General features: G+C 44.5%; 1 protein-coding gene across 2 annotated transcripts; it reads left to right on the top strand.

Annotated features, from left to right (window-relative positions):
- The first annotated feature begins 1,704 nt into the window (after positions 1-1,704).
- Positions 1,705-22,613, top strand: sos2 (son of sevenless homolog 2 (Drosophila)). Of its 2 annotated transcripts, none has more exons than XM_030771772.1 (23): positions 1,705-1,788; positions 9,783-9,908; positions 10,787-10,918; positions 11,098-11,262; positions 12,231-12,437; positions 13,488-13,631; positions 13,794-13,904; positions 15,398-15,496; positions 16,142-16,269; positions 16,540-17,195; positions 17,807-17,888; positions 18,025-18,144; positions 18,526-18,638; positions 18,781-19,003; positions 19,258-19,377; positions 19,525-19,687; positions 19,789-19,906; positions 20,130-20,302; positions 20,497-20,613; positions 21,074-21,338; positions 21,497-21,538; positions 21,719-21,816; positions 22,066-22,613. In XM_030771772.1, exons 1-23 carry the CDS (start codon positions 1,705-1,707, stop codon positions 22,567-22,569), a joined length of 3,990 nt encoding a protein of 1,329 aa, XP_030627632.1. In that variant the 3' UTR covers positions 22,570-22,613. The 2 variants fall into 2 exon arrangements, with proteins under 2 accessions (XP_030627632.1, XP_030627631.1); XM_030771771.1 differs by having other exon boundaries at positions 21,719-21,822.
- Positions 22,614-26,431: the final 3,818 nt, after the last annotated feature.

The raw sequence follows: 26,431 nt of genomic DNA, 5'->3' as shown, positions 1-26,431 counted from the left end.
TCATGACCTGAGTGGAAGCAATCACCCCCCCAACCCTCCACCCAGTTTCCTTAGAATATTTTTTGTGTTGGTAAAGGTAAGTTGATGAAACGCAGAGGACGTTCTGCTATTGTCGTCCGCCTGTCTTTTGAGACAAGTGATGGAGGCAGTGCCTTGCCACTGAAACCATTTCTTAACCCACGGTTTCATGATTTTAGTTGGCCGCATAGGGGCAGTGTTTAGTATTCAATGAATGTATCCTAAAAGGAGCCGTCAAATTTGCACCGAATTAAGAACGACGAGTAAAAATGTTTAAAACGGTATTTTCAGCTATACCACCACTTCTTGGCACTTTCTAAAACTTTTCATTTCTCCGTTCAAAATACCTGGAACAGAATAACAGAATGTAGAACTTTATCGAGAAAAGATATTTAAATCTCTCGTGTTTTTACATTGCTATTTTACTTTTTGCACGATGTAGCTCCAATTGGATGCCGCGATTAATTTTCTGTCTGTTTTCTTGTTTTGAAACATTTATAGCGTCCACACATAAATGCTCATTTCGCTGTAGAGGCAGACGAGTATGTAACATTGATTTTCTGACAGTAATTCGACCACAGTCGTGGTTGTTTTGGTTCCGTCTTATCGAGTGTATTTCGAAAACTAAAACTGGGACTAAGCTTGGTTTGTTTCACGGGAGTCAAGGCGTTCAGTGGACGCTAAGCGATCCCTCCCTTCGCGTTACGCAGATGCGGGAAGTGAGCCGACGCAGGAACGCAAAATGAGCAAGTGAGGGGCTGTGATTAGTTCAGACATGGACACTGGCGCTGAACGGGAGAGTTGAGTCGGGACTAAGTCCAGCGTTGCCAATAACAATAACAAAACATCACCTCTCCATACTTTTTGCTGGAGTATAATCGGATTAATTTTAAACCAACACGGCTGAATTTTTATGGAGCGCGCCACCGACAAACAGGGAAAAGATGACACTTTCTCTCAAAAACGGCAGAGAAGAAACTCTTCCTTTGGAATTGAATGAAGACTCCTGTGCCACAACACAGCCCTCTGTGCACCAAGGCCAAAGAGCCAGGCAGCGCATACAGATGTGTTTTTAGTCAGTCGACAACAAAATATACCCGACATATATAACAAGGACAGAGCCAGATGCAAAAAATAGTCGATGTGATATCCAAGCCATGACATCTTATTGATCTAAATGTTAATTTTCGAGTGTCTCGTTAGGTAGCTAACAGCTAGCCAGTAAGCTATCTTGCTTGGATATGATCTCGGGTGGAAACAGAGCCTGACAATTCGCTAGCACTTATCCTAGCGTAGCCTGGCAGCTAATGTCAGCCAGTTAGCTAGCTAATTACGTACGGCTCTATGCATTTATCCTAGCTAGATAGCTAACAAAATAAAGTAAGTTAGTCTCTGAGTTTACTTGAACCATTGTGAAACAACGAAAAGTTGAAAACTTTCAAGCTGCGTAAAATGGACAAATAAGACGTGTTCCTCTTTTATCCAAAGGCTTGTTCAACTAGTGTGTTGGCTTAATAACGTATCACATTTTGACTGAGCTCGGTCAAGTTCGGTTTTTTTTTTTTCCTTTTTTCTTTTTCTTTTCTTTTTTTTCCACCGTGCCTGGACTGACCCACCCACACGGACTTGTGGGGCCGATGCGGACACTCCAGCCCGGCCACGGCACCGCGCAGAGCCGCCGCAGGCATGCAGCCGCAGCAAGCCTACGACTTCTCCAGTGAAGAGAACAGTCCCAAATGGCGAGGCCTCTTCGTCCAGGCGCTTCGCAAGGTAACAGCCTTTATCTAACAACGAATACTTGGTTATATGCTGGTCTGGCTGCGTCTTCTCAAACACTTTAGGTCGTGTGATCCACTTGCTTTACCATGTTAGGAAGTTAGTAAACTATCAGTCACCGGTGCAGGTCAACAACGGCTGTTATTTGATCAGAATTAATATATTCATGTCATATTCATTAATATATTCACTAATCTTTATATCTACCATTTAAAAAAACTTATTCTGGTGTGTTGTGGTGTTTTCCATTAACATAACTTTAAAAAAAAAAAAAAAAAAAGTTCCCGGAGCGATGGTTTAGTTGGTGCTGGGTATGACAGATTCTTACTGTTACTCTCTTTGAAGGTCACTAACACATTTTGGTGTTTACATTGTGTAAGTCTGCGGTAGTATATTTGAGCATTGGCATGTGGTGCTTGTTTGTTTATGTTGAACACCTATTGCTGAAATAAAGCGCAGCTGATGACATCGAGCGCATAGTCACTCGCCTTTGCATAGTCACAACCCAGTCAGATTTCCCCTTATGGATTCTTGCTCTGTGTCATTGAAGGAAGCTGGCTAAAAAAAGAAAAATATCATGTATTATTAGAATTACAGGCTGATGTCGTCATTCAGTAGTCAGTGCAGAGTTTCCAATGGAATCAGGTATTAGAGGGGTGTCGCTATGGCAACGTCCTCCCAACATATCACTCAATTTATCCTCCCAACATATACTTGGCGTTTTGAGAAGCCTAGTCATAAGGGAGAGAGAGGCATGAGTGGGTCCTCAAAACAGAAGGAAAGGCCGAGAGGGTGGGAGATGAACTGTTACGGTCTTCGATTTTCCCTTTGTCATTCTTGCAGTTTTCATGGTTCGGGTTTGTATCGCATTATCTTATCAAGGCCAAACTTTCACTTTAGCTAATGATCTCGTCCATCGGCAGGATAGTTTTTTTTTGCTCTTTATACATACAAGCGCAGCCGCACAGAAGCGGCTGGACTTTAAAGCACTGACGTTACTGGGTTTCCCCTGCCAGTTATAAATGCAAACACACAAGCGTGATTTTCACAGTTCTAATTCAGGAGAAGTTGGCGGGAGATACTAGTAACAAACGTTTGTTAGTCTCGCTTTCGTTTTTCTCATATGCGCTTTCTCTGCTTCTTTCACATTCTCTCTGCCCCTCTCACACACACTGTTTTCATTCTCTAACCTTCATCCTGTTTTTTTACTTAACTTTTTGAATGCCCCCCTCTCTCTCCGACACACACACCCTTCTCATTCATTTTGGACCAAAACACATTGAGTCTTTTGCATTTATTTATCTCATCCTAGTTTAGGCTTTTTGTCCTACTTGCCTTAGGGCCTCATATTCTTTTTTATGTTTTTGAGCATTCTTTGCGATCTTAAATTAAGTTTTACACACACGCACACACACATACAAATTTGACAGACTTTGGGAATCTGGTTAATAAAGCAAGCAGTGAAACTCTTTTTCTCCTTTAGTGAAACACCCCAAGAAAATCTGGTGCTGTAACTATGTACATGCAGGTCTGTATGTGTGGGGGTGTGAGAGAGAGAGGGAGGTCTCTGTTCACGGATTTCGCTCTCCATCTGACTTGACCAAGGTGTGTTTCGTTAGCGTGTGCTATTTATTTTGTTGTCCCAACACGGCCTCTGCGTTAAAAATGTTATTGAGGCTACAAAGGAAAGAGAGGAAGAGAGAGAGAGAGAGATCAGCCTCTATGACACAGACACAGTGCCTGTATGACAGAGGATCCTCCCTGAGAAAGACAGTTAAAAAGAGTGTAAGGGGACACCTATCTGAGAACCAAATGACCCACTTAGGAACCCAGAAGAAAGAAAAGACAGAGAAGGAGTTTCGTTTCAATTTCATTTCTCTTTTCTCACAAATTAAAACGTACAAACTGATGTTTTTCACCAGTTATCTTCAGACGTAAACCAATCAACAGCTTTCTTGACAAGTATGTGTGCGTGTGTGCTATGTTGTTCCTTTATTTTCATGTGGTGATACCCCATAGGTTCCCCATCTATCGGTCTCTATTTATGCAGTACTGTGTGGTTGTGTGTGTGTGTCTTTGTTTGTGTGTGTGTGTTTGGTTGAGATCAATTTCATGTGTGTTGGATTCTGAATACCCCTCCACATTGGTCTCTCATGTCTTATTCACAAAGACTTAAAAGCCATGCAGTGACATCAGCAGAGAAATGCTCTGTTCCTGGCATTTACCAAAAAAGTCTTGTGCAAGTAGAAAAGACTTTTTTTTTTTTCCCTAAACCCACCACTGTCTTTAAAATAAGATCAAAAGAACTCATATACTACATATGCTGCCCACATTACAACATACACATGCATACAGGACATGGCTGTGACCGCTAGGCTTGGTGCTAACCATCAGGGGTAGGCCTAGAGCCTGAAATTGTGTAGTTGAATAATGAGTCTATTTCTTCGTGTGAAACAGCATGAATAAACATCCACAGTGCAGTGGTGAGACAGGGAGCAGGTGATGCGTGTGTCTGCGTGTTCCAACGCGCTTTGGTTTTTTACGCAGTTGCCCGGGGCCTCCGTCGAACGAAAGAGTGACGTCAGATGAGGTTTTTCTGGGTTTTGACTCAGAGTGAATCTGCTTTTGTTTCTTTGTGTTGTTTTGTTTTTTCTCTCTCTCTCTCGCTCTCTCTCCGTGAGGAGGGGCTTTCCTCGGCCATCTGATGGAGAACTACCAGAAAAGAAGAGGAACTTCCTTTTGAGGTGTGCTTTACCTGTTCACAGTCATAAGTCACAGTCTGACTAATGGTTCACTTTTCCACTCGTTGACACTGTACCTACTGAAGTCACTGAATGGAGGAGGAATAACTGTTAGTCCGGTCTGTCATGCCACGATGTTGGCACGCACCCTAGTATTGCTTTAAAAATAACTCTATGCCTAGTCTGAACCAGGAAAAAAAAACAGCCTTTGTATCCTTCTGTATTTAGGCTGGAACAAAGGAATTGTGCTCAGAGCTGTGGAAGTCAATCACATTTATTCTGATTCGCTGGTGTGTGTTTCTGTTCATTAAGTCTGTACAGTACCTGGAGTTTTGGTGAGCTGTATGCAGTATCTGGTGTTTCATGCAGCCTGGACAGCAGCATTTAGATATTTCAGAGTCATTATTAGGCAGTTATACCTGACTCCTTCTGCTGCCTGCCATTAACACACACACACACACACACACACACTCACCACATGTAAAGATACACATATAAATATTCTCTCTCTCTCTCCCTTACACACACACCCTGAAACCTTACGTTATGTATATAGATCCACATATAAATACTCTCTCTCTGACACAGTCTTCTGTTGAGGGTAGCAGATGCCACAGTGTAGTCCTGACAGAGGCCTACTGAAAAACAGTGCTGATTTGCCTCTAACTCCTTATTGTCTTCTGAAGAGTGAGAGTACCGCGTATTTTATCTTCAGTCTCTCAGTAATGTACAGTAACATGACATGATCACACGCACATGGAATATTTATATCTGCCACATTCACGCAAACAAACGCATATTCACAAAAACATTCTTTTGCTATAGGGTGGATATGCCTATCTGTCACTCTCTGTCGTTCTTGACTCATTTACTCGCTCGGTTGGATCATTCTCTCAATCATTCAGCTTGTTTGTGTGTGTGTATGTGTATGTGTGTGTATTACTGGTTACTGGCTGTTGGTAATGGCAAGTGATGTAATGCTTAGAAACACACCAAATGACACATAATGTGGACACATGTGGTCACATTACCTGCAACCTGAACCCCCACACAGGGAAGAGAGAGAGAGAGAGAGAGAGAGAGAGAGAGAGAGAGAGAGAGAGAGAGAGAGAGAAAGATACAGTGTGTCTGTTGTGATTAAAACAGTTTTTGCCTCTAAAATACTGAAATGCTTCCAGTGTAATTGAACTGATTCTCTGACTGTATTCATCTTGATTCTAGAACTTTTTACATGCAGGTCCTGAACTATTTAGAACACTCAAGTGATGATTTTAGAATCCCTGGAAGAAGGAATTCTAAAAATTGTATTCTAAATATATTTGACTCATCAAGTCATTCCCCCATACTCCACTCTGCTATTCTTCCTCTCTTCCTACTCTTTGCACTTCATTCTCTGCTCTGTCCATACCCTTTCTCATTTCTGCCTGTCCTCTCTGCAACATCAATACCTTCTCTACATCAATACCTCTCCGTCTGCCGCTATCATCCCCATGTTCCCAGGAGGAGTCTGCTCTCTCTCTCACACACACACACACACACACAGAGAGGGAGGGAGAGAGAGAGAGACCAGTGGGACTCCCTGTGCATCAGCTCTCCATGCTTAATGGAGAGAAGCCATGAAACCAAATACCCAGATCAGGGAAGGGGGAGAGAATGAAAGCTAATCTATCATCTAAGTGTGTGTGTAATTGTGTAAGTGCATAGCTCTGTGTGTGTGTGTGTGTGTGTGTGTGTGTGTGTGTGTGTGTGTGTGAGCATGTGTTTGTGTGTGTATATATGTTTGTGTTTGCGTATCATACTGCAGCCTCATCACATTTAACATACATAAGGTTGTCTGTATGACTTCTATACTTTCCTTTCTTTCTTTTTCAACTCCTCTTGTCTTTCTCTCACTCTCCTCTCTTGCCCTCTGCTCCCTTTGCCTTAGCTGTACAGTCTTTTGTTTTGTGGATCAAACTAACCTAACACAGCACAGTCAGCTTCCTTTGACCTTCCCCCATCTCATGTACAAATGTCACTCTGAAGTTGACTAGTATCAGCTGAGGTAATTCAGGTAACAGCAGCAGGGAGATAAGGTGTTAACCTTGAACTGCTGAGTGATATTTTCTGATTGTAGTCTGACAGAGGGCTGAATACCGCCTCTGTTTGTACTGGAGCGGCTCACGCGTGATTCCAACCCCCGTACAAGTTTAATTCTCAGTCTAAAAAGGGCTTCTCTGCAATCGCTCTATTTTAGTGTGATGGGGATGCGATTAGCTCTTATTCATAGACAGATCTACGTCACTCAAAAATGTAGGAGAAAGACACTTTTTTTCCAACTAAGGATAGTTTGCCCTTTTTTTTTTTTCTTTTTTTTTAAATTTTTACCACATTTAAAATAACCTTCGATGAGGATTTCATGCATTCCTCTGGCGCTGAGAAACGAATTTTACGAGGATAACATTAGTGTCTTTGAAGCACTGGGCATACAGGTGGCCAATGAGGTAAGCCAACGCTCTCCAATAGTGGTTGCTAAGGCTAAGGTTAGCATGTAGAACCTCAGCTATCGGAGCCACTGAAACGCATCAAACCCCTGTCGCTCAAGCTGATTTAAGATAAAAACACTCTTAAAACAATAAAAACAAGCGATACCCTTTCCTCCACAGTATTTATAATAAGTCACGTTAAAGAATCACTTGGGTCATGGGCCCTGTGTTGATCTTTTCATTCGTATCTTACGGATGGTTCTTTTTTTTTTCCCTCTCTCTCAGATAACAGTAATTACCTGCATCTTCTCTCCAAATTCCCAGAAACTCGTTTCTCTGTTCCGTCCTGCAGACTGTTTCAAAGTCGTCATGGGTCATTTATAAGTGCAAAAAGCAGTAAAACAATAAATTTAGGCTATAGCGCGCTTTCTTAGCGGAGAGCCGTGTGAGCAAGCTCTCGGAAAATTCGTCCTTCCTCTCTTGAGTAGGAGTAAACTGGTCTGGCCAACATAAGAAAATGGATGAGAAATTTTCAGGAGTATGAACTTTCAGCGTAACATACTCTGATAGCATAATGTAACGTTTTGGTTCACAAATTCATCGAACAGCTGTGCAAGCGAACGAATCGGTGCAGTATGAAAAGATAAAAATTTATTTCCCACTTATTATGCAGAAGTTTGAGTAAGACAGACTTTTCTGTAACTCCAAATTAAGCAGAAACCTATCTTTGTGTTTTGAGTTCTTTGGCTCATAAAACTCTAGCCCATATCGACCACTTCTCATTTTGTCTTTCCCAGAGCAGCAGTCTCGCCTGTTTCAAGTCCGGTTTTCTAAAACTTTTTTTTTTTTTTCTTCTTCTCTCTCCGCTTGTCTCTTTTTCTTTCACTTTCTTACAGTGTCTATATCTCGCCCTGTTTTTAAGTCAACAAAAATAAAAATGGGACGGAGAGGTACATGTAAGAAATCAAGCGTCGTTAGGACGTTATTTTTGATATTAGTCTGTCTTTCGTTCTTTGGTGGTTAAAGTTAGCCTCACACAGCGCTGACCTTCAGTTTAACACTGCGTTTGTCTCTCATTCCTCACACGTCATGTACAGTAGCTTGAGGTGATGTTTGCTGTAGGCCATGATACTACCCCTATGTTTGTGTGTGTGTGTGTGTGTGTCTGTCTGTCTGTATGTGTGTGTGTGTGTGTGGTGTTGGCAGAAACTCCACCGTTTGAATGGTGACTCATCGGCCTGACAGGAGTTTGTGAAACTGTTTTCTTTACATACTAGAGGGACGTTTTGCTCTGGTTCTGGTATCGCTTGACTCACTCCCAGTCTTCCAGTTAGTAAGTCATGACCGTGTCACGTGAAATGCAAAACGTGTCTGCATGCTGTCTGGTGAAAGCATTTTATGATAATACATGCAGTGTCGGCACTAAAACTCATTAACGTTGGATCTGTCATAGGTTATGTGCAAAAACTGTCCTTTCCAGATCAGTGTTTCAGTTCAGTTTTATGCGCTGTTTCTCTGAGGGGGGGGTATCGTTTAGTCAGACTTTTAGATATGCCTTCTCAACTTTGACCTTTCACCTCTCCTCACACATTCCTCATGCGGTCCACCATGTTCTGTCACCAGCGTGTTCACCTCACAGACGGCCAGAGCTGTTTCTGCACTCGAGTGTGAACAGCCTACGAATGTGTGCGCGTGTTAGAGAGAGCGTGGAGAGAAAACACTTTCTCACGCTTTCGCTAAAAGTGGTTTCACTGTAGCATCTGAACAGACTACATTCCGGGACAGACAGGACACAGCCCTAATGAGGGAACAGCACAGAATAATGGAAAATAAAATGAAGAGAAAAAAAATAAAAGACTATACAGAGAGATGAGGGGAATGGGGATAAGAGGAGATAGAAAAGCAAGAATGGGCCAGGAAAGAAACACAGGGGAGAAATAAGAGAGAGAGATAAAGAGGGAGTGAAAAGCAGACCTACATCAAGCTACATTAAGTCACAAAGCAGGTCAAAACACACACACACACACACACACAACCACACACAGACTCAATGTTAAACGAGCTCCGAGCGTCAGTCTAAATGTCTTATAACAGCATCATACCATGAAGAAAGCAGAGTGGAGTAAACACTGACTGCTCTGTCTTTATGTCCAGGCATGTATATGCATGTGTGAGTGCTTGTCAGTTATCTTGTCTCTCTCTCTCTCTCTTTGGTCTCGAGTCTCTGAGCCACGGTATCCAGAGACTAGGCTTTGTTCGCTATCTTAACTGAGATAGAGCGTAGGGAAGGAGGAATGGAAGAAGAAAGGCAGGAAGGAGACGAGAAGAGAGTTGCAGAGATAGAAACTTTAGGACAGAGAATTCTCTTACATCACCTTACAGTCACCGACATTAATGAGAATGAAGTTTTGCTGACTGGTACGAATGTTTATTTTTAAATACCGGTTTTCTGGTTAACATTAGTGCTGTGTTCTGGTAAAAGACTAGTCACAGATATGCAATTTGCTTAAATGACAAAATCTGGGGGGGGGGGGGGGGGGGGGGCGTCTTTCACTTTCTTTCTGAGTAGGGAGCAGGTTTAATTTCTACGTCAGCTTTGGCTGAAGCTTATAGTGTGTGTAGATTTTCCTGTGACACACTGCTGATGTTTCCCAGATGTTAACCTGACATCCACTCAGAGTTGCGTCTTTTCTTTTCTGTCGTCTGACCTTGGTTTTGATACGGCCCCAGTGTTACCACGGTGACATGGCTTTGATGCTGTTGTGACGTCTGTGTTTGGCAGGTGCAGCTGCAGGTGCACCCTAACCTGTCAGCTAAAGAGGATGCTCTGCAGCATATAGAGGAGCTGATCCTGCAACTACTCAACATGCTGTGTGTGGCACAGCCCCGCACCATCTCTGACGTGGAGGTACAAACACACACACACACACACACACACACACATAAATGCACAGCCCCGCACCATCTCTGACGTGGAGGTACAAACACACACACACACACACACACACACACATAAATGCACAGCCCCGCACCATCTCTGACGTGGAGGTACAAACACACAAACACACACACACACACACACACACACATAAATGCACAGCCCTGCACCATCTCTGACGCGGAGGTACAAACACACACACACACACACATAAATTCACACACACTGGGATATCTTACATCTAGTTGGTTAGATAAGATGCACTTGCTTGCAGCTGAAAGTATGAAATGCGGCAACCAAAAATCTAATGTGTGACATGGGTTGTTGCTCAACCCTTAGGGTGAGAGTGTGCAAGAAGGCTTTTAAAAAACTTAAAAAAAAAAAACTTCCTTCCCATGTCCTACAAGTCCCATTAAACAAAAGTGTCATCACTGGTAGTTCATTAAGGACAAAAAAAAAAGACATTGTGAACTGAGTAACAGTCTAGTGAATTTTTGCATTTTTTGATGGGTGTATTGCACCGTGTGGGCTCTTTTGTTCAAATCTTACAGCCGTTTTTTTTTTTTTTTTTTTTTTACTGGCACTGTCTTGGATGCAGATTTGAATTAATAAAAACACACACAGACACACTCACACACAGTCTGTACCTGAAAGCATTCAACCAAATCCACACCACAACTGGTCAACCTTAGCCATTTAGCAAGACTGACTAAACCAGAAATAGCTATGATTAGTCACTATGTTTATAATGTTTTGGTGTTAATCACATAAGGAAGTGTTTTTTCACTCTAAACGTTTGTGAAATAGTACCAAACGTTTGTGTGTGCGTGCGTGTGTTTGTGTTTCAGGAACGCATTCAGAAGACATTTCCATATCCCATTGATAAGTGGGCTATAGCAGATGCCCAGTCAGCCATTGAAAAACGCAAGAGAAGAAACCCTCTACTGCTACCTGTGGACAAAATACACCCCTTACTCAAGGTATGAAACACACACACACATACATACATACATTCATACATATGCATACGCATACGCACACACATATGCACGCGCACACGCACACACATACACACATACATACACACACACACACACACACACACACACACAAACCATACTGTCTCTTACAGCTCTATGACTGTATTGGCTGTCCACAGGAGGTGCTGGGCTATAAGATTGACTACCATGTCTCCTTATATATCGTGGCCGTACTGGAGTATATATCAGCTGACATCCTCAAACTGGCCGGGAACTATGTGGGAAACATTCGCCACTACGAAATCAGTCAACAAGACATCAAAGTGTCCATGTGCGCAGACAAGGTGGGGAAACAGGAGTGTTTGTGTGAGAGCACGCTCTCTCCTTTGGTTGGGCATGTGTAATTATGTGTCTGTGTCTGTGTGCAGGCACGTGCCTGTGTATGTGTGTGTGTGACCGTGGATGTTTGCGTGTGTTGTAACACGAGCTTGCTGAATGAATGTCGACATTATTTCAGCTGGGTTGCATTGTCTTTCTTTGATTTTTGTATTAGTCTTCATTTGCATTCTATTCATCTACTTTTTGAATCATATGCAAGTAACAGACAAAAGAAAGAGGGGGGAAAAAAGAGGCGTCATTGAGATCCTTCATGACTTTCACCCTGTTCTCAGTGACAGGTACACGTGAGGCCCACACAGCAACCCTTCAGACCTGAATGCTGGGCGAACACTCCTAGTGGTTCTGTTATGGTGCGGGGTCTATAACCAGACATAGTTTAGGTCCACATAGTCTCATCGGGCACCGGGTCGACATCAGCACGTTTAAATCTATTGTGAGTCGTCCTGAAGGTAAAGCAGTTCTGTCCTGATGGAAGCGCTCTTCTCCAGGATCCTAGTGTTCTCATGCACAAGGCACGAGCAGTGACTGTATGGGTTTTAGGAGCATGTAAACAGGGCAAACCATAGACAGGCAGTCCTCTCAGTCGCCAGGTGTCAACCCAGTTGAACAGTTAGGGGAGATTCTGGAGCAGTGCCAGAGATCCAGACATCTGTGAATGGTAGAGCAGCACCCAGTTAAGATACTCTGTCTCATGGCTTCCTTTCCTTTTGCCTCTTACTTTTACATGTCTGGCTTATGTTTTAATCTTCATTCCCGAGCCATGCTTTTCTTTTTTTTAATCTTTATATGTTTATTATAATTTCTTCTTATGCTATTCATTTGAGGGTGTTTTTTTTTTTTTTTCCTGTTGTTGTTTGTTTATGTTTGAACATGTTGTTTACTCGATTGTTTGCGTGATTTGCTTTGTTTACAGGTCTTAATGGACATGTTTGACCAGGATGAGGACATGGGACTGGTCGCTCAGGGCTTGGAGGAGCCGTCCTCGTCAGGTGAGCTGACCTACGACGACCTGGTGCGGCTGGAGATCGCGGAGGAGCGACAGTACCTCCGAGAACTCGACCTCATCATCAAAGTGTTCCGCCAGGCGTTCCTGTCCAACGGCAAACTCTTCAGCGCGCAGGTCAGCCCCGTAAAACACTCCAAAAAAAACCCCCTCTCCACTCTTTCGATTTAGGTTTTTTCGCTCGTCGAATGACGACGTCTTCGTCTAATCAGATCAGCTCGGCTCCTCTCACGCTCTCGAGACGTCTGAAGTCCGACTAAGATATTAAAACGAATTCAACAAACACGTGCGTTTCTGATACTGCAGGGCACAGATTACCGCGAGGAGGAGTAGCAGGGTGGATTTGGCCCACGTTGTTTTCGTGTGTCTCAGAGGAGCTTTTAAAGAAGGACTAAAATTCCTTCGGCAGTGGAGTACAACGTCGAAGAGCTATTTAAGGAGCAAGGCTTTATGCACTCTGACAGACATGCAGAAATGCAGGATGGATTGCAGTGTTGCGAGCTGAAAAAAGGCTAGCTGCGGCTTTGCATTTTTGGCGGTTTGGTGGCCTGTGGGCAGATTTTGGTGGATTGGCAAACCCATCTGTCGTTCCTCAGAACACAAAACGCATAATTTAGGGATAAATTACCATCTGAGAGCATTTATGCAGTTTGTGCCACATTTAAAACAACCTAAAATTGTTACAGTTGACACACATTGGAATGAATGTAGAAGTGTGAACTAATTGCTCATTATGGTTTGTTTGCACACATGAGATGGTCATTCCTGTAACTGAGTACACTTACTTTCTGGTAAGTCTGTGTTATAGCATTTTCTCTCCCCTCCTTCTCTTCCCTCTCTCCACTTCTCATTCTTTTTTTTTTTTTTTTAATTGTATGTGTTCTTTCATTTTGTTCCTTCCAGCCTGAGCTGTTCCAGGTCATTGATTCCTCAGGTCCCTCTTTCTCAGACGTGGATCTTTATTTGAGTTTTTGAGGTTTCTTTAAATCTCTCTCTCTCTTTCTCTTTCTCTCTCTCTCTCTCCCCCTCTCTCTCCCTCTGTGTCCCTCCCTGCATCTCTCTCTCTCTCTCTCTCTCTCTCTCTCTCTCTCTCTCTCCCTCTCTCCCCCTCCCGCTCCCTCTGTGTCTCTCTCTCTCTGTCTCTCTCTCTCTCTCTCTCTCTCTCAGGATGTGGAGATAATCTTTAGTAATATCTTGGACATCCATGAGCTGACGGTGAAGTTGCTGGGTCTGATAGAGGATGCTGTAGAGATGACTGCAGACGGCAGTCCTCATCCTTTGGTGGGCAGCTGCTTTGAAGACCTGGCAGAGGTACTGGGGCAACTGGAATACTTTTTTTTTTTATCACTTATCTAGCGTTAAGAGTCGACACGCTCGCCAGACACATTTACCGTGAGACACCCTGATCACACAGTTCTTTGATTTGACCAGGGTCCTGTCTGTCCTCTCCTCTCTCCTCTGTCGTGTTTTCAGGAGCAAGCTTTCGATCCGTATGAGACGCTGTCACAGGATATCCTGTCCAAACAGTTCCAGGAACACTTCAGCAACCTGATGACCCGCCCCACTGTGGCGCTACACTTCCAGGTAATGCTGCGTCCTGATTGGTTAGTCCATCTAGGCCTCCCTGTCTATCATTACTCATAGTCCATATGTACAATCCTGGACCCAGTCAGTAATCAGCAGTTTATGACTTGGGACCAAGGGGTTGGCTGTTGGAAGAAATCCGTCCCATTTTAAGGTAGTCTCAGATAACAGTCCACTCTTTGTTGTTTAGGGGAAGTTTTACTCTTTGCCAACACCTCTAAACTGTGGTAAACATCCCCAAAGTGATGAAAATGTTTTCTAACATGTTATGCAAATAGACATTGAGCCATATCATTTGGTTACTCTCTACCCCCTTCTCTCTCTCTCTACCTCCTTCTCTCTCTCTCTCTCTTTCTCTTTCTCTCTCTCTTTCTCTCTCTCTCTCTCTCTCTCTCTCTCTCTCTCTCTCTCTCTCTCTCCAGTAGCCTTTATTGTGGGCAAATGACATTTCTCTTTAAATAGCCAGACTGCGCCTCTCCCCCCTCTCTCTGCTGAAAGTCATCATGTGTGCAAATGTGGCAATCGCTTTGTGTGTGTGTGTGTTTGTCTGTGTGTGTGTCCAGTTCCGCAGGCATTTGGACTGCAAATTTCCTGCTCAAGCCGTGTGTGTGTGTGTGTGCGCCTGCATGCGTGTGTGTGTTTGTGTTTGTGTTTGTGTGTGTGTGTGTGTGTGTGTGTGTGTGTGTGTGTGTGTACTTGCACATGCATGTTCACTGTGGGAGGAACATAAGTTGTAAATGAAGATGGTGTCAGAGTGTTGAAGTTAATTTTGTTCAGTACAGCCACCTGTCACCTGAGGCTATCTGTCCCTTTTCCAGATTGTGTGTGTGTGTGTGTGTGTGTGTGTGTGTGTGTGTGTGTGTGTGTGTGTGTGTGTGCGCGCGTGCATGCGTGTGTGTATGCGCGCACGCGTGTGCATGTGCACTGGGTCCCACCGTGTTATTGATGACCATCATCCATCCTCCCCTTATTACAAACCTCTGATCATTAATTCATGTTTAAATGTACAGAAAGGATTTAATGATTGTTGTGAAGAGAAAATGGTAACCTTTACTGAAATATTGCTCCTTTAGAAAAAAAAAACATTCTCTCTCTCTCTGTCCATTCTGAGTAATAGGGATGTATTGATTGTGTTGGAGTTGTTTGGTGTGGTAGGGGGCTGGTGTTTAAGGGATACTGTTACTCCCCCTACCCCCACCCACAGAGCTCAGATTACTGTGTCCACCACCACAATCAGTCCCTGCTCCCCACTCTCCCCTGTCTGATCAGCACATGAAGGGTGTGTTACACACAAACTCTCACTGTCCCTGTAGTTTTTAAAATGGAAGACTAAGAGAAAACATATCTGTGTTGTCTTTTTTTAATGTTATATTATGTTCCCTTGAAGATGCTTTCTATGCTGATAGCCTGTCTGTGTCTGTGTGTGTGTGTGGGCGCGCGTGTACTTGTGTGTGTGTGTGTGTGTGTGTGTGTGTACATATTGCATTTTACAGTCAATTGCTGATGGCTTCAAAGAGGCGGTTCAGTATGTTCTCCCCCAGCTGATGATGGTCCCAGTGTACCACTGCCTACACTACTTTGAACTGCTGCAGGTGAGCATTGCCAAACACTCACACACACAGACACACACACACACACACACACACATGAGTGCGGAAAGCACTGAACTTAGTCATGCCCAGTCATCGCTGCTTGTCCAAAACCCGCTGTTGAGATGTAGTTTTACACAAGACAGAACAGGTTTTTGTTTTTTGTTTTTTTCACTGTAAACACTGTTTACACATTTAAATTGAAACATTGAAAATCTGGTCTTTTCTGCAGCCAGATTCAGACTTTTGGGCCCTATGCATTTAATAGGTGGTAAACTGAGAGTGTGGAAAGATATAAAATCCAGCAGCAAATCTGGGGAAAATATAAACCGGCGAGAGTGAAAGCTGTTATTTACTGTTTACTACCACTCTGCCTGTCTATCCAGGAGTTAATGATTGTCTGAAATAGCTGAGCTTGTGGTGACAATTTTTGTGTTCCCACGAGTTTAAAAAACAATCATGTGCTACACTGTTCAATGATGTGGAATCAAGTGTTTTTGCTGAGAGAGGTTACATACTGTTCAATGGCACTCATAATAATCCATATTTAAATTTGAAGCACTTTGAATCTGATCCGTTTCAGTCTGCTAATCAGCGTGTAATCTAATCTGTAATCTGTGATTTAATCTGGAATCTGTATCTCTGTAGCAACTGCAGGAGAGGAGTCAGGATCAGGATGACAGAGAGTGTTTGAAACAAGCCATCACAGCACTGCTTAATCTGCAGAGCAGTGTGGAACGCATCTATACCAAACACCAGCCACGCCGCAAACCAGGGTAACGTACTGAGGCGCACACACACACACACAAACACAACTGAAACAACAATGTAAACACATACATACCATCACACAGCACAAATACCCAAACACCAGCCCAGCCACATCTGCTGTAACTCTCTCACGTACAGACTCATACACTCGCACACAGCTTAGGCATTCCTTCGCTTCCCTGATTATGCGTGTAAAAACGTGTTGCTGGTGTTCTTATCAGATGTGGAGTTGACGTTTTTGACTCTAGGCTGTCTCTTTGTCCACGCTCCCTCAGTGAGCCCATGCACAGGTTGTACAGCCGACACGTGCGCAGCAAACAGCTCGCCATCAAACGCATGAACGACATCCAGAAGAGCATCGACGGCTGGGAGGGAAAAGACATCGGCCAGTGCTGCAGCGAGTTCATCCTGGAGGGTCCGCTGCTCCGCGCGGGCGCCAAACACGAGCGTCACAACTTCCTCTTCGACGGCCTCATGATCAGCTGCAAGGCCAATCAGAGCTCGCGGCTCCCGGGAGCAGGCAGCGCCGCGGAGTACAGGCTGAAGGAGAAGTTCGTGTTGCGCAAATACCGCATCGTGGACCGCGACGACACGCCCGAAACGCGCCACGCCTTCGAACTGGTCGGGCGGGAAGAGAGCTGCGCCGTTTTTTGCGCCCGTTCGGCGGAAGAGAAGACCAACTGGATGGCCGCGTTGGTGACGCTGCAGTATCGCAGCACTCTGGAACGCATGTTGGACGCGGCGCTTCACGACGAGGAGCAGGCCCAACCGCTGCGTCTCCCCTCCCCCGAAATCTACCGTTTCGCCGTACAGGACTCTGAGGAGAACATTGTGTTTGAGGAGCGCGTGCAGAGTAAGACCGGCATCCCCATCATCAAAGCCGGCACGGTGGTCAAACTCATCGAGAGGCTCACCTATCACATGTATGCAGGTGAGGGCGGTACCTTTATGTTAGCCACACCCATTTTATCTGAGCCCCATCTCACACAATTTACCCACGACTGGATCTGTCTCAGTCACTGTACCTGTGCATTCCTGAGCATAAAGAGCAAACCCAAGACTGGCTCTGTTGTGACGGAGCACAAATGGAAAACAGGAGCCTGGTAGGCTGGAGTATGCAGGAGTGCCATTAAGTGCAGCTGTTATGGTGCAGAATTGTCTGTGCTTCTATTTCTCCAGCCTTAGAGTCTGTTGTCCACGGCATGCTCGTGAGTTTGCTCTCGCAAGAACGGAAGCAGAGACCACAGAAGCACTATGATTGAGACATGGATAATGTCAGACTTACTTTTCCATATTGGCTGCACCCTCAAGACACACGCAGTTAAACAAAATCATACTCTAACCTCAGAACTGGTTTTTTTTTAGTTATTTACTCGTTCATTTACTTTCCAGCTCATTACAAATTAGCCATGTACTGGAGTCTCAAAATGAATGGCAATTTTGCATCCTGATTTTTCAGAAGCCGCCGTTAACTTGGAGAACGAGCGAGGCGATGTTTCTCTGTGCTCATAAATACAGTGTTTTTTTTCCGTTCTCTTTCAGATCCAAACTTTGTACGAACTTTTTTGACCACATACCGCTCCTTCTGCAAGCCCCAGGAGCTCCTCACGCTGCTTATTGAAAGGTACAGCAACGTGGTACCTCCTTATCATCCCAGCCAGTCAGACGAGATTCACTTCAAAGCACAGCTGAGATTTGCATTTTGTTCGACAGCATAATATTCTTTTTTTTTTTTGTCTCCCCTTTTCGAAATTCCTCAGAATCGACATCCCTGAGCCAGAGTCCACGGAGGCAGACAGTCAGGCTCTTTGGAATGGAGATCAGCCAATGGCTGAGCTCCAGAGGTTCCGCCGAGAATATGTGCAGCCTGTGCAACTCAGGTACACCCACGTTCTTAATCCAGATTATCTAGAATATGCAGATTACTGTCATTTGAGTTTGATATAAAACACCTGTTGTTGAATGTCCCAGTGGCAAAATCACATTTTCTGCCAGGTGCTTACAGTCAGTATGTGGTATTATTAGACAGATGTTGTCTGTAATCTGTAATCCACTGGTCACTATTCTACATGTATTTATGTTACAACATTTCTTTAAGCACTGTTTTGGGGAAGAGTCAAGCATTTCCCAAAAGCATTTGTTTGTTGTACCTCAGACATGACGCAATGAAATGTGTGTGTTTGTTTGTGTGTGTGTGTGTGTGTGTGTGTGTGTGTGTGTGTGTGTGTGTGTGTGTGTGTGTGTGTGTGTGTGTGTATTAGAGTCCTGAATGTTTTTCGTCAGTGGGTTGAGCACCATTTCTACGACTTTGAGAATGATCCAGAACTTCGCTGCAGACTAGAGGAATATATCACCAGCATTATCCAGTTCAGAGGTGTGTGTGCACACACATGCACACACCATTTATTATCTCACCACTACAAAGGAAAATGACAAATCATATATACATAAGCCATGTAAAACTGATCGATAACCAGTTTGTCCATTAAATACTGGCATAATTGTCTCTGCTTCAGGCAAATCGATGAGAAAGTGGGTGGAGTCGATCCATAAGATCATTAAACGCAAGATGCAGACGCAGTCCAATGGCATCAGTCATAACATTACCTTTGAAAGCCCTCCTCCACCTATTGAGTGGCACATCAGTCGCGTGGGTCAGGTGGAGACCTTTGACCTTATGACCCTTCACCCCATTGAGATTGCCCGTCAGCTCACGTTGCTGGAATCAGAACTCTACAGGTGAGAAGACATTCTCTTCAGCCAACAAAGATCTTTGTCTGTCTGTACTTAAGCTGATCAGATATATAAGTAAGCCATTTGTTTATTAGTTTAGCCAGACAGTTTTGTCTGAAAGGGAAACTCAGTGGTGGAGTTTCATGTGGAAATGAGGTTGCACTGGTATCATTGCTTCACGGAAAACGTCACATTATTACCATTTGTGTTGCGTGTTCACTTTTTACATGTGTGCATGTGTCTCCTGTGTGCGTGTCCAGAGCGGTGCGGCCGTCTGAGCTCGTGGGCAGTGTTTGGACCAAAGAGGATAAAGAGAAAAACTCTCCCAACCTGCTTCGTATGATCCGCCACACCACCAACCTCACCCTGTGGTTTGAGAAGTGAGTGCACTCCCTGCCATCACGCTGCACCATGGGAACTGTAGTGCTCTCACTATGCAAAATGTGGGATCTCTGTCATTCTCTTCTTCCCTTTTCTATACTTTATTGAGTGTTTAGTCTCTCTCTCTCTCTCTTTTTCTTTCACAGGTGTATAGTGGAGGCTGAGAACCTAGAAGAGAGAGTGGCTGTATTTACTCGTATAATAGAAATCCTGCAAGTCTTTCAGGAGCTCAACAACTTCAATGGTGTTCTGGAAATTGTCAGTGCCATTAACTCAGTGCCTGTATACCGTCTGGACCACACTTTTGAGGTAATGGTTCTCATAGTCACCCCCCAGATCCAACTGTACAATACATGTAGTTGAATTTGTTCTGTCAGCTGTAGTGGTGAACTGTTTGAAACCCTGGGCAGGCTGTTCCAGAGAGGAAGAGGAAAATTCTGGAGGAAGCTGTGGAGTTGAGTCAGGACCACTTTAAGAAATACCTGGCCAAACTCAAATCCATCAATCCTCCCTGCGTGCCTTTCTTTGGTAAGTTGTAATCTGTGTCCGTGCGTGCCTGTGCGCGCGCGAGCGTGTGTGTGCACGCGTGTGCGCGTGTGTGTATGTGTGTGCATGTGCGTGCAGTTTCGTTTTTTGTTTCATTGCAAACGTCTGTCTGTGACTGTGCTTGGACTGTAGCAGTGTGAAGAGTCTGAGGCATATCCAATGAAGTCTAAATTTTTTTTGGTTTTTTGGGGGTTTTTTTGCTCAGGTATCTACCTGACCAACATCCTTAAGACAGAGGAAGGGAACCCCGACTTCCTGAAGAGCCACGGAAAAGAACTCATCAACTTCAGCAAGCGGCGGAAAGTGGCCGAGATCACGGGAGAGATCCAACAGTACCAGAACCAACCCTACTGCCTTAAAGTGGAGTCAGACATCAGGGTTCGTTCAACTCTGTCTGCGACTCCTGCTCTTTATCACTGATTTTAACCCTCCTCCTCACTCACAGTTTCTCCTTCTGTTTTCTCCCCCTCTTGTTCATAGCGTGTTTTTCCCTCATTCTCATCACTTACTCTTCACTTTCCCGCCTTTCTATAACCGCTCTCTGACTACGATCTGTGTTTTTTCCACTTTAGCGGTTCTTTGAGAACCTGAATCCTATGGGTAATATGAGTGAGAAGGAGTTCTCTGACTACCTGTTCAACAAGTCTCTGGAAATCGAGCCACGCAACTGCAAGCAGCCGCCACGATTCGTGAGTGTCCGCAGCAATAATCCCTGATCATCGCACCGAGTCTTTAGGAATTCTAAAATAATCACTCTGGAATGGTGTCCCCACTTTTTATTGTCTGGATCTTTTTTTTTTTTTTTTCATTTAAACTTTTTTTTTTTTGAGAATATTCTCCTGCTTTGATGGATCATCAAAGTATTTTGAAAGTTACGGTTAATATATTCTGCTGTGATGGTTTTGAAAAGAATATCGAAGTGTTCTACGCATGTGTGAATTGTGACTGGCAGCGTTAGATCAGCTACTTGTTTGTTTTGTGTGTGTGTGTGTGTGTGTGTGTGTGTGCGCGCACGTGCGCACATGCGTTTGTGTGTATGGATGGACAATGGAGTTTGTGTGTGTGGCATCAGTCCTGTACTAGAGCTGGTCCTGTGGAGTGTTTTAACTCATCAGCCATATTCACTGAGCTCTCTTCTGCCCCCTGCAGCCCAGGAAGACTCAGTACCCACTCAAATCCCCAGGCATCCGACCGGTGCGACACACATCCACCTCAGGCACATTGCGTTGTCACCCTGTGCCTCTGGAGAGGGAACCCCCACACAAGATCACCTTCAGGAGCATCGCCGAAACCGAGCCCGAGATCTCCGCCTCGGCTTCTGTGCCCACCTCCCCCAACACCCCCACCCCCCCACAGTCAGCCTCCTCTGATCTCAGTTCAGTTTTCATGGACCATGATCTCAGCAGCTCCTATGGTGAGGATGTGTGTGCAGACATATAGCTGAACTCTTCATTTCAGTTAGTTCAGGTGTATGGAGATTGTGTGTGTGTGTGTGTGTGTGTGTGTGTGTGTGTATGGCATGAATGTCTGTATTCTTGTGTTTAATGAAATGTGTTTGTGTTTTCTCTTCAGGTAATAACAGCATATTTGCTCCGGTTCTCCTCCCACCCTCCAGTAAGCCTTCGTTCTTTCCTCTCCTTTTATCCCAGTGCTGGTTTTGTCAGATTTCACTCGCTCTCTAAGAGCAACAACAATTATTTCCATCCTGTAATAAGCAGTAATTTCCTTGCAGATCTTGTTTCTGCATATGTGTTTGTATGTTAATTTTGTGTGTGTGTGTGGTGTCCCTGTCAGAGTCCTACTCTGCGTCGTGTGGCAGTCTACATCAGCTGGGTGATGAGCCACTCAAACCCCCTCCACTACCTCCACGCAGGAAGGATGGCTTCTCAGAAGTCAAGGTAACACACACACACACACACACACATACATATCAAAGGAAAGACCCAGACATTACACACATGTTTATGCAAGTGCACACACTTACACTAAGGAAAGACATTATGTCACAGCACTCACATACTCAGGTAAACTGCTGGTTTTAATGTGTGGAGTTGACATAGTCTGGTAGTGTAAAATGGAAGAGTCATGGGGAGGCTAAAAACAGGATGTGTGTGTGTGTGTGTGTGTGTGTTCTCTCTAAGCAGAACTCCAGGTCTGACAGTCCTCCAGCCATACCACCCAGGCTCCCTCCTCCTCTGCCCCGTATCCAGCCTCGCGTGCCAGTCTACAACGGCCCCAGAGAGGGGCCTCTTCCCACACCCCCTTCCTCTTTTCCACGGGATCCCCTTCCCGACACCCCTCCTCCCGTCCCGCAGAGACCCCCCGAAATCTTCATCAACTACCCCGTCAACCTTCAGCCCTCTCCCGTGGATCGTTTCCAGTGGGAGTTCTCCAGTTTGCCCAGCCCTCCGAGTACGCAGCCGGGCACGCCCTCCCCGCGCGTGCCGCGCCGATCTTGCCCGGTCAGCGGCAGTCAGACCAGCCTGTGCCACCTGCCGCTGCCCAACACCGCGCCGCCCGTGCCGCCGAGGCACAACTCCAGCCCCCAGCTCCCCAAACTGCCCCCAAAGACGTACAAGAGGGAGCTCTCCCAGCCGCCACTCCATGCGCTCTCTTTGGTGGAGAACGCGGACAGTAGCCAATGAGAGCGCGGGTGAAACTGCGGCCGAAAGCAGAGTGTGTTGCACAGTGCGCGCGTGATTTAGATTTTTTTTTTTTTGTGTGTGTGTGTGATTGTTGACTGGAAAAAAAAAACTGCAAACTAAACCAATGGGCTTTTTTTTAAAAAAAAAAACAAAACAAAAAACAAAAAAAAACACTGATCTCTATGGAGCTGTACAGCCATAAATTGTAATCCTGCTAAATATGAAACAAAAGTTCATAAGGAGGAAGACGATGACGAAGTAACGATGATTGTGTGCTCCTCGCAGCAAAACCCCCACTCGGGCCAGTTCTGTCACCTACCAGTTCCATTTCTCAGGTGGAGTCTCAGCCCCACCCACTGTGCCAGTCATGACATCATACTCGTATTCTCGCTCTGTAGAACGGTGCAGTATCACTTTGATTGGGCCTGTGTCTGCAGTCGTGTGTGTGTGTGCGTGCGCAGGTGTGTGTGTGTGTGTGTGTGTGTGTGCGCGTTCAAATGCATCTAGGATCATGGCCAAGCCATCCCGTATGGTATTAAACACGCCCATCACAAAGTTAAGCCTCCATAGGAGTTTTTTTTTTTTCTTTTTTTACTGCCCGTCAGGCATCCAGGGATGTGTAGGCCTTTCTGTGGAGCTCCACACAGATCGTCAGGCAAACTTGGCTTCTGGTGTAGTCTCATAGGCTGGCCCTCTACACATACTCATACAGATACAGGCAACCTTTCACTCTGTGACAGTTTCTCTTCTATCAGCCTCTTAATAACACGGAGATTCTTCACCCTCCACTCTCAGTGTACCTTTGGGGCACCAGCTGTGCTTTAACACAGAATTACACATACCAAGGAGCTCAGACTAAACCAGTTCTAAACCAACAACAACAACAAAAAAAAAAGAAACCACACACACACTCTCACCTTCTAGGAGCGCTGACAAGTACTCATCCTAATAAACATCAAAACTTGCTTCACTCCGCCTTCCCCCCCTGAGGCCTTCCGTATTTTGACTCTGCCCTCGAGAGCTCTCCGTACTTAAGACTGCTCATTCATCGAATTGCTTTTTTTTTTCTACCTGCTGAAAGCTCTTTGGCCAAAGTCTTACTGTATACAGGAATGAGGGAAAACTGGGAAAACTGTGGACTCTCCATCCAGGGATGAGAGCTCAGACACACACAGAAACAGCCAGTTCCTACCCAAACCCCTGTGTGATTTGTACTGTGCACTGTGACTATCAAAGAAATGAGTATTCTTTTATCCAGGGCTTTGTGGAAAAAGAAAAGAAAAAAAAAAAAACTAGGAAAAAAAAAGCCCTGTGTTGTAACCCTAGCAACCACACGCTTTATCTTCAGTTGCCTTTTAACCCACTGCACTGACCTACGACCAGAGGCTGTGACCCTCAATAGGCTCAGAGAAAAAAGAGAGAGGGAGAGAGAAAAGAAAGGAGGTGAAGCATGTGTCACGTCTAGTCTGGAGGAGGCAAGACAGTCCACTCTACAAGCTACCGTGCAATTATATCTGCAGGTATTCTGATAGGTTGTCATTGAATAACAGATTCCCCTTATTGTCCATATTGGCCTTGAACGTGAGTTTACCGCATTGTGGAAAACTGATTGACATGGGCGAGTTCATTTAAGCAGTTAAAAAGCCAAGGTGATGTCCTGAAGATGTCTTAATTAAATTTATACCCTTTAGCCACCATCCACCACTTATTTGGTGCAACTGTCAAATACTACACTCCCCATGGTGCAATAGTAATCTCACACATGTCAGTTTAGGCTACAGCCCAGCAAATGGGAACAAACGCCTCTGTCAGAAACTGTTGAAGTATCAGAATCCTGATGGAAGACCCTCTCTCTCTCTCAGCTCCTCACTTGGTTTTGTATGTTTTATTTCTCTCATTAACCATTGAACAGTTACATTTTCCCATGACGTTGGAGATCACTCCAGCGTCAATCGCAAATGTGCCTTTTCTTTCATTTTCTATATTACCAGAGAAGCAAACAACATCAAGCAAAACTTTTGAAATACTCAGAACAAAAGTGTACACTACAGAAATGGGCAGGTATCGGGCTTTTGTGTATGTATATATATTAAAAAAAGAAAAAAACAAATGTGTATACACTAACTGAGTATTCTGTACAAAGTCCATTTCTTTGTCTTGTGATAATTCATCTGAAACAACACTGCCCCCATTCCCTCACACCCCCCCCCCCCCCACCCCTTTCAGCTACTGAACAACCCAAAGCTGCTACAGTCTTACCAAAAGTGAGAGTAGTCACTGTGTTGTTAACCCACCTACTGACAATCCTAGTTTTAAACTCCCCTGTTCATACCCATGACAGGCAATACTGAGCAGCCATATTCACCTACTCCCATCCCTGAGGAGGAAACCAGGCAGTATGCACCTCCAAATCACTAGGTGGCATTCAATTTAACACAAAAGCCTCTTGAACACACAGGTCTTACTTTCAGACTTTTACACTCATTGTATTTTGAGGGGAAAGTGCTGATTTGACTTATTAATGGTATTGAGTGTATATACAGTACATATATATAAGTTTGTGTTTGATAATAATGATGATGATGATGATGGTGTTGATGGATGTTTAGTAAGAGCCCACTTTGTGCACTTTAGGGCTGTACTGTTAAAAGAGGATGCAGTGACAGAGCACGGATGTTCTGGTTGGTTAATCTCTCATGTAGGGGCGTGACCCAACCCCACGAACGAATGTGCTGCTGCTACCGCCAAACTCACCCTCCTCTACGACCAGGACAAACACTCTGGCACTGTCTCAAACTCCGCACTCCTTCACTGCCCAGTGTTCCGTAGCCAGGAGTCCCCTCGTTCTCAATGGTGACGTCAATGGTGACCTACCTGCAACGTGACCTTGCACTCACCCAGCCCGTAGGAGAACAAAAATGAATGAGAGGACAGTAATGACAGACAGAAGCTTAAATGGCAACCAGTGGAACATTGGGTGTCATTCAGCTTCATGCTTTTTGTTTGTCTGTTTGTTTGTTTGTTTCAAAACTGTCCTCTCCAGCATTTTTAGTGCTTCTATTACCTTACAAATTAAGCCAGACCCACGCAGGAAGGGCACCATTGCCAAGAGCAACTTCTGCAAAGGTTGCCTTGGAAACCAAGTGTCCTTGGCAACCAGCCTTATGGGACACTGATGTCCCTGAATGATGTCACATCCTGTGTCTGTGTCTCCTTAGCCTCACAGTTTAGCGGCATCCGCACTGGACCTGATTACAGATCTCTAGTCTGTGTGTGGGTGTGGTGGACAGTTTTGGTCATGTTTGTTCTTCAATTCTGTAAATGGGTGACTTGACCTCCCCCCTTCCTGCCCCAAATGCCCAGGTCCTCTCTGATATCTTAGAAACCCTCTGTGTAGCAGCTTGTTTATGCATTAACAGCAGATGGTTTCTTTATGGTGTGTGGCCTTTTAACTGTGCTTTTGTATTCATGTTCTCTATGAGATTAATAAACCACCCAGTCCTATTTTGTACAGAAAACGTGTTCGGTGTCCTTATTTACATTCGGTTTTTCACATATGTCTGTCAGACATATCTGCTTTGACTACCAGACCTGTTGAGCGATATAACATGTTGATATAATTGAGCATGCTGTGGATCTCTGACAAGGTAGTCTGACATAAGTAAGCATATTTATAGTCTATTTCACATTCGAATGTGCACTTAAATGTATTTGGGGGGAAAAAATGATGATCTTTGTTACCATGTACATATCCCAATATTGTTGGTGAGGCATTATTTTATTTATTTTATTTTTTTTTATGCCAAAATGTTAAAAGGTATTCACAAATTAAGATGTTTCCTTGTTTCCAACTCAGGAAGTG

The sequence above is a fragment of the Chanos chanos genome, chromosome 4 (genome assembly GCF_902362185.1).
Source record: "Chanos chanos chromosome 4, fChaCha1.1, whole genome shotgun sequence".
NCBI lineage: Eukaryota > Metazoa > Chordata > Actinopteri > Gonorynchiformes > Chanidae > Chanos > Chanos chanos.
The sequence above is the reverse complement of the archived record's forward strand: the minus strand, read 5'-3'. Positions and strand labels throughout refer to the sequence as shown.

What these genes read in the sequence shown, in the direction of transcription:
- sos2 (XM_030771771.1), top strand. Translation starts at nt 1,705, where the DNA reads ATGCAGCCGCAGCAAGCCTACGACTTCTCCAGTGAAGAGAACAGTCCC. An exon ending in CAGCCACGCCGCAAACCAGG is followed by an intron (nt 16,270 to 16,539) that starts GTAACGTACTGA and finishes ACGCTCCCTCAG; the next exon opens with TGAGCCCATGCACAGGTTGT. An exon ending in GTGCAGCCTGTGCAACTCAG is followed by an intron (nt 18,145 to 18,525) that starts GTACACCCACGT and finishes TGTGTGTATTAG; the next exon opens with AGTCCTGAATGTTTTTCGTC.